This window comes from Mercenaria mercenaria, chromosome 12 (genome assembly GCF_021730395.1).
Source record: "Mercenaria mercenaria strain notata chromosome 12, MADL_Memer_1, whole genome shotgun sequence".
NCBI lineage: Eukaryota > Metazoa > Mollusca > Bivalvia > Venerida > Veneridae > Mercenaria > Mercenaria mercenaria.
Genome location: NC_069372.1, coordinates 56,536,705 through 56,554,656, shown reverse-complemented (window position 1 = coordinate 56,554,656; position 17,952 = coordinate 56,536,705). Strand labels below are relative to the sequence as shown.

General features: G+C 35.8%; 1 protein-coding gene across 2 annotated transcripts in view; it reads left to right on the top strand.

Annotated features, from left to right (window-relative positions):
- Nucleotides 1-861: 861 nt before the first annotated feature.
- The window catches only part of LOC123534075 (solute carrier family 13 member 2-like), a 36,126-nt gene continuing 19,035 nt past the window's right edge, over nucleotides 862-17,952 (top strand). The window contains exons 1-4 of one of the 2 annotated variants that reach the window (XM_045316132.2): nucleotides 862-990; nucleotides 3,113-3,537; nucleotides 15,825-15,974; nucleotides 16,425-16,540. In XM_045316132.2, coding sequence (XP_045172067.2) covers nucleotides 3,430-3,537; nucleotides 15,825-15,974; nucleotides 16,425-16,540 — 374 coding nt within the window. In that variant the 5' untranslated portion in view covers nucleotides 862-990; nucleotides 3,113-3,429. The remainder of the gene's footprint in view (nucleotides 991-3,112; nucleotides 3,538-15,824; nucleotides 15,975-16,424; nucleotides 16,541-17,952) is intronic. The other variant, XM_045316131.2, reaches the window with a different exon arrangement.

Sequence of the window (17,952 nt, the reverse complement as noted above, 5' to 3'; positions counted from 1 at the left end):
TCTCGAAGTGAAAGACAAAGCAAAGAAAATCGTATACAAAAACTACAACATCAGTATACGAAAATTCTCATCAGTACCAAGATTATGTCTTCAAAATCCCGAGATAAGTTCACATTGCTTCTAATGAACTCATAAAACAAGGAATAACCCTGACAATTCATAACAGTTTTAACCTTTAGCCAGCTCCATGGCGGCAAGTGATTCTGTCTTTGGATGTGCAGGTCATCATGGTCTGTACTGTTCGCTATTCTGTCAGTAAATTCTCAGTGAACACCCCCCTAGGCAAAATAATAAATGGTATAGCCCAAATTGAATGATGGATCAGTTCATTTTAGAAACTTAGCAGGCTAAGGGTTGAACAGTTTATACCTTATGTAGCAATATACTATCCGTTGAAGCATTTATGGCGCAAAATTCTATCCGGTTGCAAAATAAGCGTTATTTTTTTTGACTGTGCTGTAGTCTTCGTTCAAATCTTCAAATGTAAAACACAAACAATGTTTGATATATGTATTCATGATTTACTAAAACGTCAGAGCCTGTCCAGCTAGTTGTAATCATATTCTAAGCTATTTGCGAACAAAATATACGTTGATAATTATGTTAGATTTCATGAAATACTAGTATTTCATGTAACAAACTAACGAAAAAAAAAAAGTTTTTTTTTGTAACCTGAAAGTAAAATCGTACTGGCATGCCTGAAACTATTAAAAACATAGATACGTTTAAATAACACCCTTTTAGTAAATTATAGGCGACCGCCATTGAGGAAACTAAAATTGATCGCGCGAACGAAACATTTATCATAACGGGATACATATTATATAGTGTTGTATCTACATTTACGTCAAGATGTGTAATACATGGACCTCTTCAACCATGAAACTTAATGCGAGTTTCAATAAATCTTAATTTGAACTTGCGAGTTATTTACATTATTATTTTATACATTACAGCGTATAACATAATTCAGTGGATTTTGGATTACTTGTGTGTTTTATTTTATTCTTGGAGGACTAAATATCACTAGTTTTTTTTTTAAACCAAATTTTGTCACATAAATCTGTGACCTGACTTAAAAGTTTACATAAAACATTTTGTTAGCTACAAAGTCAAAAGGAAGTTTTGAATTAAATTGTATGTAGCGCCACTCAAGCGTTACAAATAAGTACGTTTTCTCGTGTATAAGAAACTCTGACAAATTGTTTACAGTATAAACTTATTGAATGGCTTGCCGGTCAATAGTCACGACTATTATCTCTTGGTCCGAAAGTCATTCAGTAACTGTTTTATAATATCACTTCAGAAATAAATGTTCCTATATCTTTCTTCAAATTTTGAACTCAGTGTTGAACTTTACACCGGCGTTTTATATAATCATGTAATAATCATTCTTAATGTAAGGTAGATGCGCGTCTAAGAGGAAAATCATACGAAATAACAATAAGCAAAACTTAATGCCAAGACAATACTGAAGAATTTCAAAACATATTTTTTTTTATTTCTAATCTTTAAAAATCAACATGACTCTAGACAAGCTACATGTTTGAAATATATGGTTTGAAAGACAAGTCCTTTGAGTTCCGAACAAAATTAACATTACAGATGGTATAATCTTGTATAATTACGAAGTTATTAGTTCTTTTGTCGTTACTTTAGTTAGGTTAACAAAAGTATATAAGTCGCAGTTATTTCATGACATACCAGCGAAGTTATACACCTTTTCTCGCGACTGTTAAAGTAGACAGTCAATTACCGGTTTACCGATGAATGTCCGCAGCGTTCTGAGCAGGTTAATACTGAATTTAATATTCAGTAAAATTTAACATTCATGCTATGTTCTTTTAAGTTCGAAGATCATTCTTCTAGGTATGAAAATGACGCTTTAAAATATATCTTCGTGAAGACGCAAATCCGTGAGACGCAAAAAGCATTGCATAATTAGATATGTCATTGTTATCTAGACGACCTTTTGAAAATTCTATTTAAATTGGATAGTTTAAAAGTATCAAATTACAAAATATAAAATCTTATCCATTGTCCACGTCCGAAAAAGGGGATATTTGAAATATGATCTATTTTTGTGTTATTCGATAAACAATGATGAGATTTAAAAAATAGTTAGAGTTTTTACATCTTAAAAACAACAAAAAATATATTGATTTACAGACCAAATATGAGCCCGCCATGAAAAAACCAACATAGTGGCTTTGCGACCAGCATGGATAGAGCTTTGGTCAGGACAAGCGTTCGCTTCAGCCTAAGCAATTAGGAACCGTTAGCGACGCATGGATCTACCGCTGCGGGTGCATGGTTGGATCCATGCTGGTCGCAAAGCCACTACGTTGGTTTTCTTATGGCGCGGCTCATATATTGTTTGATAATTTTGATACGCTGTTTAATGTATTGATTTACACCTGTAAATATGACACAGTTTTTAAATTCAAATGCATCAATGTACAGTGATTTAAATGAATAACATATGACGCTAATTTTACAGATTTATGCATTTTTAAACAATTGCGAATTATGGATTTAATGCAATTAGTTAAAAAAAAGAAAAACATGAAAGTAATACAACATATAGTTTGCTCAAAATTAAAAATAACATATTGTTTATTGTGGTCAGTGCCATTTGGCTTCATGGGACTGGAAATATGCTGAAACTACTCATAGACTTATAAAATAAACTGTATATGAGCCGCGCCATGAGAAAACCAACATAGTGGGTTTGCGACCAGCATGGATCCAGACCAGCCTGCGCATCCGCGCAGTCTGGTCAGGATCCATGCTGTCCGCTAACAGTTTCTCCAATTCCAATAGGCTTTAAAAGCGACCAACATGGATCCTGACCAGACTGCGCGGATGCGCATGCGCAGGCTGTTCTGGATCCATACTGGTCGCAAAACCACTATGTTGGTTTTCTCATGGCACGGCTCAGTTATTATTTCTTCGAGTTACTTAAGTTCAAGGTTAAGCTATAATTTATTTACGTAAAATGTAGTTTTGTGGGTTATATGCAGCTTTTGAAACATATTTCTTTAGATGACGTGACATGCATAATTGCAACAGCAAACATTCGTTGAATATAATTGTTGTATTTTATTTCAAGGTCTGGTAACCTTACGTACAGCTTTAAAAGCAACTACCCGACAGTTGTATACTGGCAGTAAACTTTTAGACTGTGCATGAATGACATGTGAAATCATTTGTGACTGGGTACAGATAACAGATATATATATACTTTACCTTAGTTAAGGAGAAGGCGACAGACATTATCAATTGGCAACACTTGGGTTTCAATTTGAAAGCAATCGGGTTAACGAAAGTTTAAATTTGGATAAAGTGAAAAGTATATGATATGACAGATACGATCATTCATAAGTTTTAAAACCTAGTGTTCTACAGGGAGTTTGTGAAGGAACAAAAATGGGTGTTCTGAGCCATATATGGACATTTAAGTCGATATGGGTGACGGTACTGGCTTTTATCGTGCCCCTCGTGTTGGTGATCGACTACAGCCCTGACTTTGAAAGCGTAAGTACCTTTTAGTTCACTCATTTTTGCTCAATCTACATTTTTCCTTTTTAAACGCAGTTATCAGATTGTTGAATAAAATGAAAATTGCCCTGACTGTTTACTCAAAGTATAAGAGTTAATCATCACTATAAGAACAATTGTGGTTAGCTTAATATCGTACGAAAAAATATAGTTCGGACTATGACTCCGAAATTGAAATGAAGTATTTTGCATTTTGAAAACTGATAAATAATGAGCTATTAAAGTTGCACTTAAATGATCTGCATTATGTTGTTGCAAGAGACGCCAACTAACAGTCACGGTTCGTTTCAATGTACTTTCCTGGCGATAAAGACAAATTCGTACTTTGCAGCAAATAGAATCATGAATCCTATTTCTTTTAATAACACGTGCTCACAGTGACGTCACGTCGACCTAATTATAGGAACTTCCGTATGTGTTATCCTTTTCAAGAATTTTGCAAATAAGACATCATACTGGAATCGAAAATTAATTTGTTTTTATTCATTTAAGCAACCAGAAATGATTACGTTCGGGCAAAAATCTTGCGGGCGTAAAGACTCTGCGTTGTGTTTATACCCCTCTGTTACCAATTATTTTTTAAACAATATTCGGTTAAAAGAGTTACGCTTCAATTTCTGCTATATCTTTGTTTCTTAACTAAACTGATGCACAAAATCATTTAGGCATATACATCCAGTGTACGCTATTTAAGCGTAAACACGAACACCTAGGCTATTTCACTATTAAGTAGAAAAGCGGCGACATCCTGCTTACTGGGCCGTTGAAATATTTACTGCTTTAGAAGTATTTGTTTGTTTGTTTGGTAGTACATAAAAAACGCTCAGCACGCATTAACGTAATGTTTATTACCTTTGAGTACTCTCAAGGAAGTACGTCTTTTAAGTGCTCGGATTTCTTTGACCGAAATTATAGTTGGCATGGCACAACTAGTTTAGCATCTGGCATGGTTGAAATTGTTGAACCTCATTGTTAATATCCCAGCACAATAAAATACTGTTTAAAAAAACGAAACCATTGTTGTTGTTTTTTTCAAGAAAAATTTAGAGGATCTCCTTGGCGTACAGAAGAAGCTTTTTGAAGAAGATAATATCAACGCGTTTTCTGTCGAACCACACAATTTTCTACATGAAACACAAGATTCTGAACAAAACCTGGGACTACACTACATCATAGCCGTCCTGAATTAAAACGAAACCTCTTCTGATTCGACATATTTTGTTCCTAAAAGACTTTGCCTTCGGTTTAAAACTATTTAATTGCTAATGTTACAAGGTATATTATTCCATAAAATGACACAGTAGCATTTAACTGTTGACTGGGTCGCGAGATATAGGAGCATATTCAATTTAGCGAACGGCCCGTTCCACATGATCTTATACATACAGGACTGTAAACAAAGTTACGGAAAATATGTCTATAAATAAAATTTCGAAGATCATGTAATAGCTGAAACTATACATGCATACATACATACATACATGCATACACATAATAAAGAAAAGCAAGTAGAATAGATACGTAAAAAAAAAAAAAGCGAAAAGAATGAGAGAGAAATAAAAAGAAAGCTAACGCTTAAATAGAGTTTATTCAGATTAAATTTGTACCTGGCTTAACAGCCACGTGTTAAGCAGTCACTTGAGTTAAAGAGCCATTCAGCAAACGTCTCACATTGACATTTTATTCCTTTTCAACCTGCCTAAGCGACCACCTGCCTTGATCAATCACAGTATGTCACTCTATTGACTGGCTGCTTCCTCCGTAGTCAAGTGGTTAAGGCCGCTGGCCTCTCATCGCTGTTAGTACGACAATACAATTCTATCATGTGCAAGGTGCCCGCCCATACATGAAATATTGCACGTAGGGAAACATGTGGTGGGGTCAAAAGCTTGTGGTTAAAGTTGCTTACATCGCTTCACTTGCTTCTCACCGCTTTGGGTCCAAAATCTCGCTTGGAGTGTAGAAGTGTTACCTATGAGGAAACCATCCAGCTGACTTACCGAAGGCTGGTGGTTCTATCCAGGTCCCACGAGCGCTTGAAATAATACCCGGGGAGACCCGGGTCTAACTCCATCATCAAAAGCTGGGAAGCCGCCGTATGACCTATAGTTGTGTAAAAACCATGAAAGAATGAAATATTTATTGCGCTTTAAATTACGTTAGTATACATTGTACATGCACATGAATTTTTAAAAGTTGTAATCAAGTTAAGTGTATTCGTAAATGTTTAGCGATTCTGAAAAACAAATGCCTTGTAAAAAAAACTTTAAGTTTGGCTCGCTGATGTTACTATGTCTGGTCCTATCAATTCAAGTTCTTTTATAAATATAAATAGTTCTGTTTAAGGTGGGTGTAAAGATGGGGCGGAGATGTAGGGCTGAATAAGGAGAGGTGCACTTCACATTAGACTCAGTCAACCCGAGACTGTTAGTTTTTACCTTTATGCGTTCTTTACTTCCGTATCTTTTTGACAAATCTATTGAACAGGTTTAGGAATAGTTTTTATTTTGTGTTAATGAGAGCACCCGAAAGTATTCATATGTCTTAATATCACCTCTAATTTGCCGCCGACATACCCACAAGCTGTTTTACAGATACTTCCGATTTATATCTTTATCGGTAACTGACACAGTCAAAATGTCAGCTTGAATATAATCTTGAATTTTACATTGTCCACTGTTTAGGAACTGTCATTACTTGATGCAGCGAGATAAGGCGGTTAATATTATTGATTTGCATATTAATTGCTAGTTTTATATACTCTTGAATTTCACATTGTCAACTGTTTAGGAACTGACATTACTTGATGCAGCGAGGTAAGGCGGCTAATATGTAAATTTCCTCGACCCTTACTCTGTTCACATTTATACACGATGCCTTTAAAACTGAAGTATTAAAATATTAGACTTCCATACAGTTTGTTTGACTTGTGTGTATCAAAATAAATTATTGGTACCGCTATGGCTAGGATATAAAACAGATGAAAACAACGCTTGTAACGGCTCTCTGTACTTTTACATTTAATGCCAAATTTCCACCACGGTAATCTGAATTTAAAAAAAAGGTCCTTCTATAAATTGCAGTGAAGGAATGCTTAAAAGGCATTAAACCTCAAAAGAAGAAAGGTTTTAAATACACATTTAAGGTCATTCAGACTTTAAAAGCCGTCAGCGCGCAGTTCCGTATAGAGGCTTATTAGTTTCCTGATACTGGAAGCCAATATTTTTTCTGTTTTAATTAAAAAAATACTGTCCGTCAAAAATAAACTGAAATATGATTGTTGCTGAAATGTGACTGCACTAGAAATAAAATTGATGTAAAATATTAGTCCGTCAATATGAGCGAGGTCAGTTTTGGTATCAGGCCAACTAACGTGGTAAAAGACACATTTATAATCAGGCTAGGGTTCATTTGTCATAGTGGTTGCATAATAATGATGAAATACTGTTTATCGATGTTAAGTACATTATTAAAAATAACCTTTATAGATATTAGAGTCAAACCGAGATCATCTTAATGTTTCAAAATTTGCAAAACAGTTTCCAAGTTGCTTTCGATGAACCTTAATACCCCAGTCACACTTACGGCGCGGAAAGCTACGTCTAGCCACGGATAAAAACGTAGTAATCCGTATCGACCCGTATTGAAACGTACCTGAGACGTACCTTAATGTAGTAAGCCGTATCAATTCGTACCAATTCGTACGGCTCAGGTACGGATCGATACGGGTTACTAAGTTTCTATCCGTAGCTCGACGTAGCTATTTGCGCCGTATGTGTCACTGTGGTATTACATAATTGTATCAAGATCTTTTATAGCTAAAGCACCACTTATTGCGTATAACTTATGTCCATAGTTACTTCCGTTATTACTTAAAAAGTGCAACTTTGCTAAGTTTTGACAGAAGGCTCATTGTGCTAATAATGTCGTTACAGATTTCCTCTACCTTGCACACTCGAAATGCTGTAAGGAATAAATAACTTTATCATCCCATGTTAGTCGCCGTATAAGATACTGGGACCTCAAAGCAGCGACAATTAACCTTAGTTGATTATACAGGTCATTTTAATTAGTATAAATATTTTCTGGATACAATTATCTCGTCAAATAACGAAGCACGCCTGAAAATATTGACGAAACTTGATGAGTAACTACTTACAGACAATTTTTGTAACTGTTGTATATTATTTTATTTTAACATTTTAAAATGCGATACTTATATATTACCTTGAAATAGGACAGCATAAAGAGGAAAATGTAACTCGATATGAAACACTTACTTTACACATGCTCAATGCATGGTCGACAACCTTCAAGCAAGGTATGTTTGTATACATTGTGCACATATAATACACGAGTATAACCGGTTAAATGCAGTAAATGTATATATTCCACTGCATTTCATGTGCTCAGTGGGGATATGCTTTCAAGTTCAAAATCTTACTTGCAGCACATATTTTTATTTCATGGAAACATTACATGGTTTGAAAATGATACTGGTCAGTCAGTTTACAACAGTTTAAACGTTCTGTATAGGTGGTATGGCTTTAATGTATTGGTATGTCTTACATGAAAATAAAATCTGCATGTTTCGTATATAAAGCTGCCCTTGACAGTCCTACTGTTCAACAACCTATTCATATGGTTTAAATTAATTTTCCGTTTAAAGCAAGGTATCGTAACAAAATTATTTAAAACATTTCCTCAAACTATTAATTTTTCTTTAATCAAACATAGTTAACTGATTTATAAACAATATACAAATCAATCTCTTTATTCATTTTCGTGCGCGTTTGCTCTTTTTTTACCAACAGTCGAAAGACATTTAATCAAGTTTTAGGACATTTATCATTTATTTTGCCCGTCCGTCCAGTTTATACATAGGTTGTACTTGATTTTTACATTAATTGTTTTCGCGGACATTAGTTTTTTTTTTATTTTCCGAACCGAAAAATTTATTTGATCGAATCTCGTATCATACAGAAAGTTAGCTTAATTGTTGTAGGAAATTTTCCGTCTTGTTTACTGTCCAGTGATTTTAGAGGACGACACGTATGTTCTCCCTGGTGATTCCGTGAAAGTTTTTCTTTCACCGCCATCTCTGACCAAAGAACGAGGAACAGTGCATTGATTTACTCATCACGACTATTGAAAACCAGTGAAAAAATGTCAAATAGTATAAAAGTAAACATCAATGCAACTGATACGTCATCTGGTATTAAAACATTAACCTGTTATATATACTGACGGGCAAAAAATGATCGTGACAAAGCATTCATAGTTTCAGGTTGAATAATTTTAACACACCTGGGTATTTATTGTTGTTTACAAGAAGTGTAAAGAAGATTTTTAGCGCACGTAGACATTTGTGTCGATCTAAAATAGATGTAAATAGTGAATATGAAAATCGCATATTCTTTGTGTTACAATTTCTCCCGATTTGTTACAAATGCATTTATTGCTATTGTGTCAGTCACACTACATCGTAATGCGTTAACGGACGCCGAACGTATAGAAAAAATGCGGCAGAAAGTTATCCGGTGGCGAAAGGTATCCCCCGCTGCGGCTCGGTGCTCTCGCGATCGGTATATCGCATAAAACGCACAATGACCGCAAGATTAACGCACATATATAGGACGAACAACGTTCAATTAACGGATATCACCGTACTAGTAACGGATTTGTACTGCGTAAAACGTAAGCGCAACGCATGAGAAACTGACGAAACGTTCTTGTCAGTTATCGTCCGTTGAACATACGTTACATCCGTTGCATGTCCGGTAGTAGTCCGGCCGTGAATCAGGTCCACCGGACAAGAACGGATGCGAACCGGACAAGAACGGATGCGAACCGTACAAGTACAGAATAGGGAACGCACGAGTAACGAACACAACGCATATCAGCGCATTGCTACCGTACATCTAACGGACAACTTTGTCCGGTGGTGTACGTTCTAAATTTTGAACATGCTCAAAACCTTCCACCATATGGAACGAACGTCGCCGGACAAGGGGCGCAGGCGCCGCATGAGAAACGGATAAGAAACGCATGCGAACGGACACGAACGGATTGAAAATTTTGTTATACGTTAGACGTCCGTTTGACTGAGACTTATAACTGAATGTTAATTTTAGTGTCAATGCGCACAGTTAACGTTTTAAATAATGAGGACTGAGTTCAGGAGAAAGACGTTGACGTATATCTCACGTTAACGTTTACGTCCGTATATGCAACAATTAAAAATACACATGGTTTCAGATTGTCAACATTTTTTTCTCGATAAATGTTTTGAAACTGAAATTTTTAACACATACGGACTTTGATAGATTTCGTTTCTAGAATAAAATATTTTCATCAAAATGGTCTCTATATATAGGAGTCCCGCGTACTTTGCGTTAAGTAGCGTTACTACTCATGCGAGTACTGGATATCAAGGTTTAAACCCACTATTACTGTAAAAGTAATCAAAATTATACTTTAGTTGAAATGAAATTATTAAGTGAAACGAAAATCAAGCTTTTTTGCCAATGTTTACAGACGTGTTTTATTACAGCGTATTTACATTTCTGTTTTTTTTCTTAAATTCAATCTACCCTAAAATAGTCCTACATTTTCCCATAAAAACTAAACGATCATATATCAAGCTCAGAGGAAATTTTAGTTATTAAACGAAAACAAATCATGACATAAGTTCGACATTAAATGATAATTATGTTTATAAAAAGTGAAAAATAGTGAGTTACGAACATGGTTTCGTTAATATTTATATTTTGTTTGAGATAAGGCTGCATTATTCACCCGTTTGTTTCTCAGTGATAAACCAATGTTTACTTCCTTCGTAATGAATGGATATGGGTGCTGACAAGAATCCATGCATTTAGCATTAAGACGATAAATATGTTAACACTGATGTTGAAGATTTAGTAAAAGCGAGTTAAATCCAGAATAGACCGATTCAGCGAATTGGTTCTTTTCTGCTTTTTCCGTGAAGTGGTAGCTGTAACGGAATTTTATGCTCTCCAATGTGTAACAAGTTAGACAGTAGAATGGATCGAAACAACGTTGTGGTTCTTTTCGGCTTTTCGCACAAAAATGGAGAGGTAGATGTAAAGGAATTTGATGGTCCTCCAGTGTGTATGAGTTAGCCAACGGAAACCACCGATAAAAATTACCAGCTTTTCTCTGTTAATAAGTAAACACTTGACCTACAAATCAACGCATGCACTTCTACAACTAGCTTTACTATATTCGCCATAACTCTACAAGGTCAATATGTTGTATTAAGTCATGAAACGGAAGAAATATATTGCCTTTGTTGCAGTTCATAACATCCACTATTCGAATTGACCCAGTCTGACCATAGCCAACAGAACGTTTGAATAATGCAATTTTTTTCGATTTTGAGGATTTTTCTTAAGTTTTGTTTGATCTATTTATACGGATACAGTTAAAAACTTCAACACCAACAAGCAAAGTTTATTTTACCGAGATTTTGGTGCTTCAAGTCGTGATAAAGATTTAAACGATTCAAATACATGGATTAACGGATTTTCTGCACGAGTAGCAGGGACATACATACCACCACCTACAAAAACATGTATGTTTCTAAAGAAAGGACGGCCTACATTAATTGAAAAGGACATCAACATGGCAGAAGACTCGAATTCTCATCTTGATATTCCCTCTGATTAAGATACTATCAGATTTATCAGAGTTTGTCTGTCATGTGGTATGCATCAGCATATGAACGGACCACCATTTTCGTGCCATACGTGAGATGTTGTTATAACTAGGGACGACAGCAGAAAATATATCGGGCTTCATCTTTGTGGCAATATAGGCTATATTTCAATTCCCATTATGCAGTTCATTTCAACGCATGTGCCGCCAAAACAAGCTCCGATGCGAAAGACGGTTTCTTTTCGGAAATTACGTTCTGTTGAGTAAGGTCTTTCAAACAGGACATTTCTGAGTCCTATGCACTAAATGCATTTCCAAACGGCACATACATGGATCAGCTAGCGAGTACATAATGCATATACAAATGGACTAAGCTTACTGATAAACATGTCCCCCTCCGCATTATCGGTCTCCGACCTAGCTGTCTCTGGTTTGCAGATGAACTTCTTGAGGCAATACAACACTAACGCACGCTTTACATGTAAACTAACAATCGACAATCAAATCTATAGATTGAAATAGATGTGCTACTGTAAATACCTCTCATTTAGTCCAAAACCGACTACTTCAGAAAGATTCATTCAACTGAGTCAGATTTGATGAAGGTACAGAATGATATCCTCCTGCATCTCCCAAGCTTTAGAACTTTCTTCCCGTCAAGATTAGGAAGCTGACACGCTGCCTACATTCAAAAGCCTGCTAAAACCCCACATCATTGTACAACATTTCACAAACAGACTGATACATTTTTTTTTCATATGAAAGCGTAGAACAGTAGTTTGTCCTAAAGTCAGTCACATGTTTAATATGTTTATATGTTTGTCTTGTGTAGTTATATCTATTTCTTTATATTCATGTTCTGTTAATGTAAAAAGGTTTTTGTTTCTTTTAACTTCGTAATTGTTTGTACTTCATGTGCAAATCATTTTGAACGTTTACATATGCATGAAAGGGGTTCTGTATAAATTTAGTATATTAATAATGATAATAATAATATTGTGAGGGCACGCTGACGGTAAACGTTTTTAGCTCGACTATTTGAAGAATATGTAGATCTATCGGACTCGCCCATGCGTCGGCGTCCGCGTCCCGTTTAGGTTATGTTTTTGTATGTAAGTTGGTGTCTCAGTACCCACTTAAGGGTATGAATTAAAACTTGAAACACTTATTCATTGTGATAAACTGATTTACATAGTACATGTTTCATAACTCTTTTATGTTTTTTTTTTTCAAAATTATGCCCCGTTTTCGACTTGGCAATTATTGGTTAAGTTTTCGTATGTAAACTCACTAATGGGAGTGGATTGAAACTTCACACACTTATTCACTGTGATGATCCGATAGGCAGTGCTTTTGGCATTTTTAGCTCACCTGTCACAAAGTGACTACGGTGAGCTTTTGTGATCGCATTTTGTACGTCGTCCGTCCGTCCGTCCGTCCGTCGTCCGACCGTTCACAGTTTCTTGTGAACACGATAGAGACCACATTTTGAATTCAATTTTAAACAAACTTGCACACAGCTTGTATTTGTATAATATCTCGGTTCCTTTCGAAAACGGGCCAGATCCCATCATGGGTTTCAGAGTTATGGCCCCTTCAAGGGCCATAGTTTGCTACTTTTGGCTTGTGAACACGATAGAGCCCACATTTTGCAATTGATTTTAATCAAACTTGCAAACAACTTGTATTGGCATAATAATATTATTATCTCGGTTCCTTTCGAAAACTGGCCGGATCCCATCATGGGTTCCAGTGTTATGGCGCCTTAAAGGGCCAAAATTTGCTACTTTGGGCTTGTGAACACGATAGAGACCACATTTTGCAATCAACTTTAATCAAACTTGCACACAACTTGTATTGGCATTATATCTTGATTTCTTTCGAAAACTTGCCAGATCCCATCATGAGTTCCAGAGTTGTGGCCCCTCAAAGGGCCAACATTTGCTATTTTGGCTTTTGCAGCCATATAGAGACTTCGTTGATGGTTTGATTTGCTACAAACTTGCAAAATAGCTCTAACAACAATAAATCTTCGATTTCATGATGAATCTGTCAGATCCAGTCATAGGTTCCGGAGTTACGGCCCCAGATTGACCCCTGAAAGAGCCAAATTTTGTTAATTTTTACCTTGTGAACACGATAGAAGTGACATTTTATATTTGATTTTAACCACATTTACACACAAATTAAGTCACAATAAGATCTCGGTTCCTTTGGAAAACCGGCTAGATTCCATCATGGGTTCTGGAGATACTGCACCTAAGAGGGGCAAAGTTTTCTATTTTGGCCCTTTCAGCCATATAGAGATTTTATTTATGCTTTGATTTGATACAAACTTGCACAGAATGATTATCTTGGTGATCTCTAGGCCTGGATCGAAATTGGATCATGTCGGGTCAAAAACTAGGTCATCAGGTCAAATCAAAGGAAAAGCTTGTTAACACCCTTTAGGCCACATTTATGACCCTATCTTGATGATTCCTAGGTTAACCCTGACGTACTGACCTACTTTCTTATTTTTAAAGCTACAGCAAAGAGATTTGGACCACCTGTATAATTTTTAACAGATTTCAGTAGTTATCTTGAATAATCTTTACCATGACTTACTCAACTAGTTTTTTTTGTTTCTGAAGCATTAGCAAAGAAATTTGTTCAAGCAAGCAACTAAACTCAGCTGAGCTGTATAGGGCCATCATAGCCTCTTATGTAAGCTGGTATCTCAGTAACCACTAATGGGAATTGATTATAAATTCACACACTTGTTCACTGTGACGATCTTACATGCAGTGCTCAGGTTCCATAACTTTGTGTTGCGCTTTTACAAAGTTGTGCCACTTTTTCGACTTATATTCATTCAATTGACAAGGCTGTTGAATAGTCGAGCGTTGCTGTCCTCCGATAGCTCTTGTTTAACATGCTCTTACGAGTCCATTTCAAACTAAAAATGGATCGGACAAGTGCTGACTAATGCCAAAGGGCTGTAGCTTAAGGGAATCTTTTATTCTGTTTGGTCATTAGAACATTATTTTCCAACCTACGAATGCTACACTGTCTTGATACAAAGCTGTGCTGATTCCGCCTATTATTACATACACGTTTCTATTCCCCGTTAAGTTACACTGGTACCGAAAACGTCAATATTTTTCCATATACTTACGCCTGAATTTCATATCGGGTGCGTGACGTAAATCAGTGTTTGTTCTTGTATTTTTTTTTCTATTTAGTTCAGTATTGTCAATCCTATTCAGGCTGTTGAACAAATGTGCGATATTTACATAATATTTATACGTGTAGATGTGTATGTAATGAAAAGGTTATTATCTTTGCATCGGGAATATGCACTCGTTCTTCAGCGGAAGAATATTGCGCTCCTAATGTCGCGCAGTATTTCCGCTGAGAACTCGTGCATATTTCCCGATACAAAGCTAATAACCTTTAATTATGCGTTATTATTTATTATGCGTCATGTGCTTCGTACGTGTAGGCATTTAAGAAAATATTATTGCGTTAATTAAAATGAATTTTAACCGAGAATGTTAACAGTCTTAATATAAACCTTGTAAATAATTATAAATATGTAGTAGCTGTCTACTTTATATTTCTAGAAAGCTTAATGTATAAAGTGATCATAAACATGACGTTTGTAAACGTTCATGGGCGGAGAGCAAAGCACAAATTGATAGTGCCAGTGCCTCGGGATTCCGCAAACGTTGTTACACTCACAAAAATGTGCGATGAACCTACAATGAGAATAAAACAATATTACTGAATAACCTTATTAAACATATAACTTAGCGTCCAAAACGACTCAAGATAAAAGTAAGCGAAAAATGTCACCAGTTAGGCTAATTAATCTGCAGGAATAAAGTATTTTTAAGAAATAAAATCAGAGAGCCAGCGTCTGTAACGAATTTGCACAAAAATCGCACTCGACACTCAAATATATGCATTAGTTTACATGTATTCAAACTGAGATAAATTAGGATATAGCACAGCCTTCATTTTTAACATTTGCTACAATTAGGTTGTGTAATACCTTCTGATATTTACGATCAAATTTCAGCAATTGTTGTGAAAATGTGTTTTTTACAATATCAAGTTTGTAAAACACGACTATTAGTAAACAAATTATCTGTCAACGTTAACAATTCAGACAAATGAAATACACTCTTTCAAAAGATTCTTACAAAGATTAAGACATTTTTTAAAAGACACATTTTCCCTTTGTGATCATAACACTATAAATAGTTTCTTCCAGATATTTGTTTGGTTGTAGTACCAAAAGGTTCTCTTTTAAATTACCTAGTTACTTGGAGTTAGGTGTTACATTAAGCAGGCATAACACACTTTTCTAAACTAAAACACACTGCAGAAAGATACATCTTAATTTATTTACAGTCCTAATAAAACGACAGGGACAAACAAATCACTGGAAATAACCACTCTAAAACTTTTGTTTTTGTTTCTTTTTTTAAAATGCAAGTTATTTTACTTGTATTACGTAGTCATTAATCCTGTTAAAAATGTTAGAAATGCGTTTTCTTCCAAAAATACTAAGTGACATTATCAATGTTATATTTCAGGAATCAAAATGCGCATACGTCATTGTTGTTATGGCGATTTTATGGCTGAGCGAGGCGATTCCAATCCCTGTGACAGCCCTGATTCCGATCTTTCTCTTTCCGCTGCTTGGAGTCGCCAAAGCAAAGGAAATCAGCTCGGCTTACGTCACAGTAAGTAGTTTCCATTCAAGTTTAAGTAATTTTTGAAGGTAATTTATTTCATGACTTTGAACTAGGTCAATAACTTACAGTCTAAAGAACTGTCATAATGCTTTGCTGAAGTAAAATAATACTGCCATGTATTAAAAAAAAAAAGAAAACAATCTGTGCTGAATAACTTTTCCCAACAATGCGAACACATTGCCTGTTCCAACCTACACATACCAATTGGTTTGATGACCTTAGATCAAACAAGCCGTCGTCCTTAGTTCTCAAAGACAGAAATACCAATGGGTCCTGTTTCCTCAAACCAGACGCAACGATGAAGCCCAAGTTTTACAAACAAACACAACAACACGTTTAGAGTCGCAATATTTCTTTTCTTTCATTTAGTGATATATCTTAGCAAAATAATTACAAAGATTGCTTTTGGATTTAGTGAGACAATGATCATGTTTTCAGGATACAACCATGTTGTTCTTCGGTGGACTGATAATAGCCGTCGCCTTAGAAGAGACCGGTCTGCATACCCGAATATCTTTGTGTGTCATGATGCTTGTCGGCGCACAGCCTATATTGTGAGTTTCACAAGATATATATTTGAAAACTGTTATTCTAATGATTAAGTTGTAATTAGAGATCGAACAAAAGGTTGTTGAGGAAATATTCACTGATTGTAAAGTCAGCAATTTTTAGGCGGCACCTGGTTCTTTACAGCACAAACATATACCAGAGAGCCGGATATACTTCCAGCGAAAGTCACAGGCAGCATGTTATGTTAAGAGATGATGTTAGAAATGATTGGTTGTAGGCGCATGATTTTAACTTATTGGTTTATATGTAAAATTTCGAATGTGAACTGTTTAGTTGTTTACAGTTTCTAGTAAATAAAGAAACAGTTACCATCACCAGGACATTCCTCTGGTGTACCTATCAGTATCTATAGTTTTGAAAGATAGTTACGTCTATAAAATGTTCAATTTTTTTAATAAATATTACCAGATTGAAACGTTATAAGCATGTTAATACGTATGGCTAAATTCATCTTACAGTCAAACCTGTTTTAAGCAGCCATCCTGTGGAGCGACACCGCCAGGCTTCTTAAGGCAGGTGCCTGCTTGAAAAAAAAGAACAAAATATCATTGGCTGACTGACTGCTTAAGTACACTGTACACTATAGACATTTATTAAACCATATTTTTCCAAAGCATCGTCGTATCCAAAAGAATTCAGCCAATAAAAGCTATAGGATCGTGCGCTTGATGTGTTTGTTAGACCGATTGGAAATTAATTGTCCTCCGGTCAGTTTAATTTTGGTGACATTTTCGCGTTAGAAAAAGTTCCATTTTTCATACTAGTAGTTGTAGGTTTAGCTTTTGTCAGTCTTATGGCCTATTTTCGCTAAATTTTTCAAAATTGGTACCGATTGAATTGAAGCCCTTGACATTTCATTTCTGTTGCCAAAATAAACCTTGAGAAAGATAATCGCCGACAGTTTCTCGGGATACAACAGATATAACGTCTGCCGGGCATTCTTCTAGGTCTCCGGGTAAATATCTTTACGCCGTCACTTCCGGTTAATCAAACGTGCAGAACTACCTAAATTTAGGCAAGTCGCTGCTTAAAAGAGATGGTCACTAAGGCAGGTTCAACAGTATTTTTCATGTATTTCATCGACTGTGTATTTATCTCTAGTCTAGGACAGTTTTATGACAAAATGTCATAAATAAGAAGGCTGTGTCCTGGGACCGAATGGTTAAGATTGCTGAGTTCGAATACTTTGCCCCTCAGCGATGTTCGGAACCTAGCTGTTATGAGATGTAGAATACTTCAAGTGAAAAAGCCACCCAGCTGGCCTACGGAATTTTGATGCTTCTACCCAGGTGCTCGTCATTGATGAAACAACGCCCTCATGGGAATAAGGTTTCTTTCTGTACCATCACGAGCGGGAAAGGTCGCCATATGACCTTAACTGCGCCAATGTAATCTT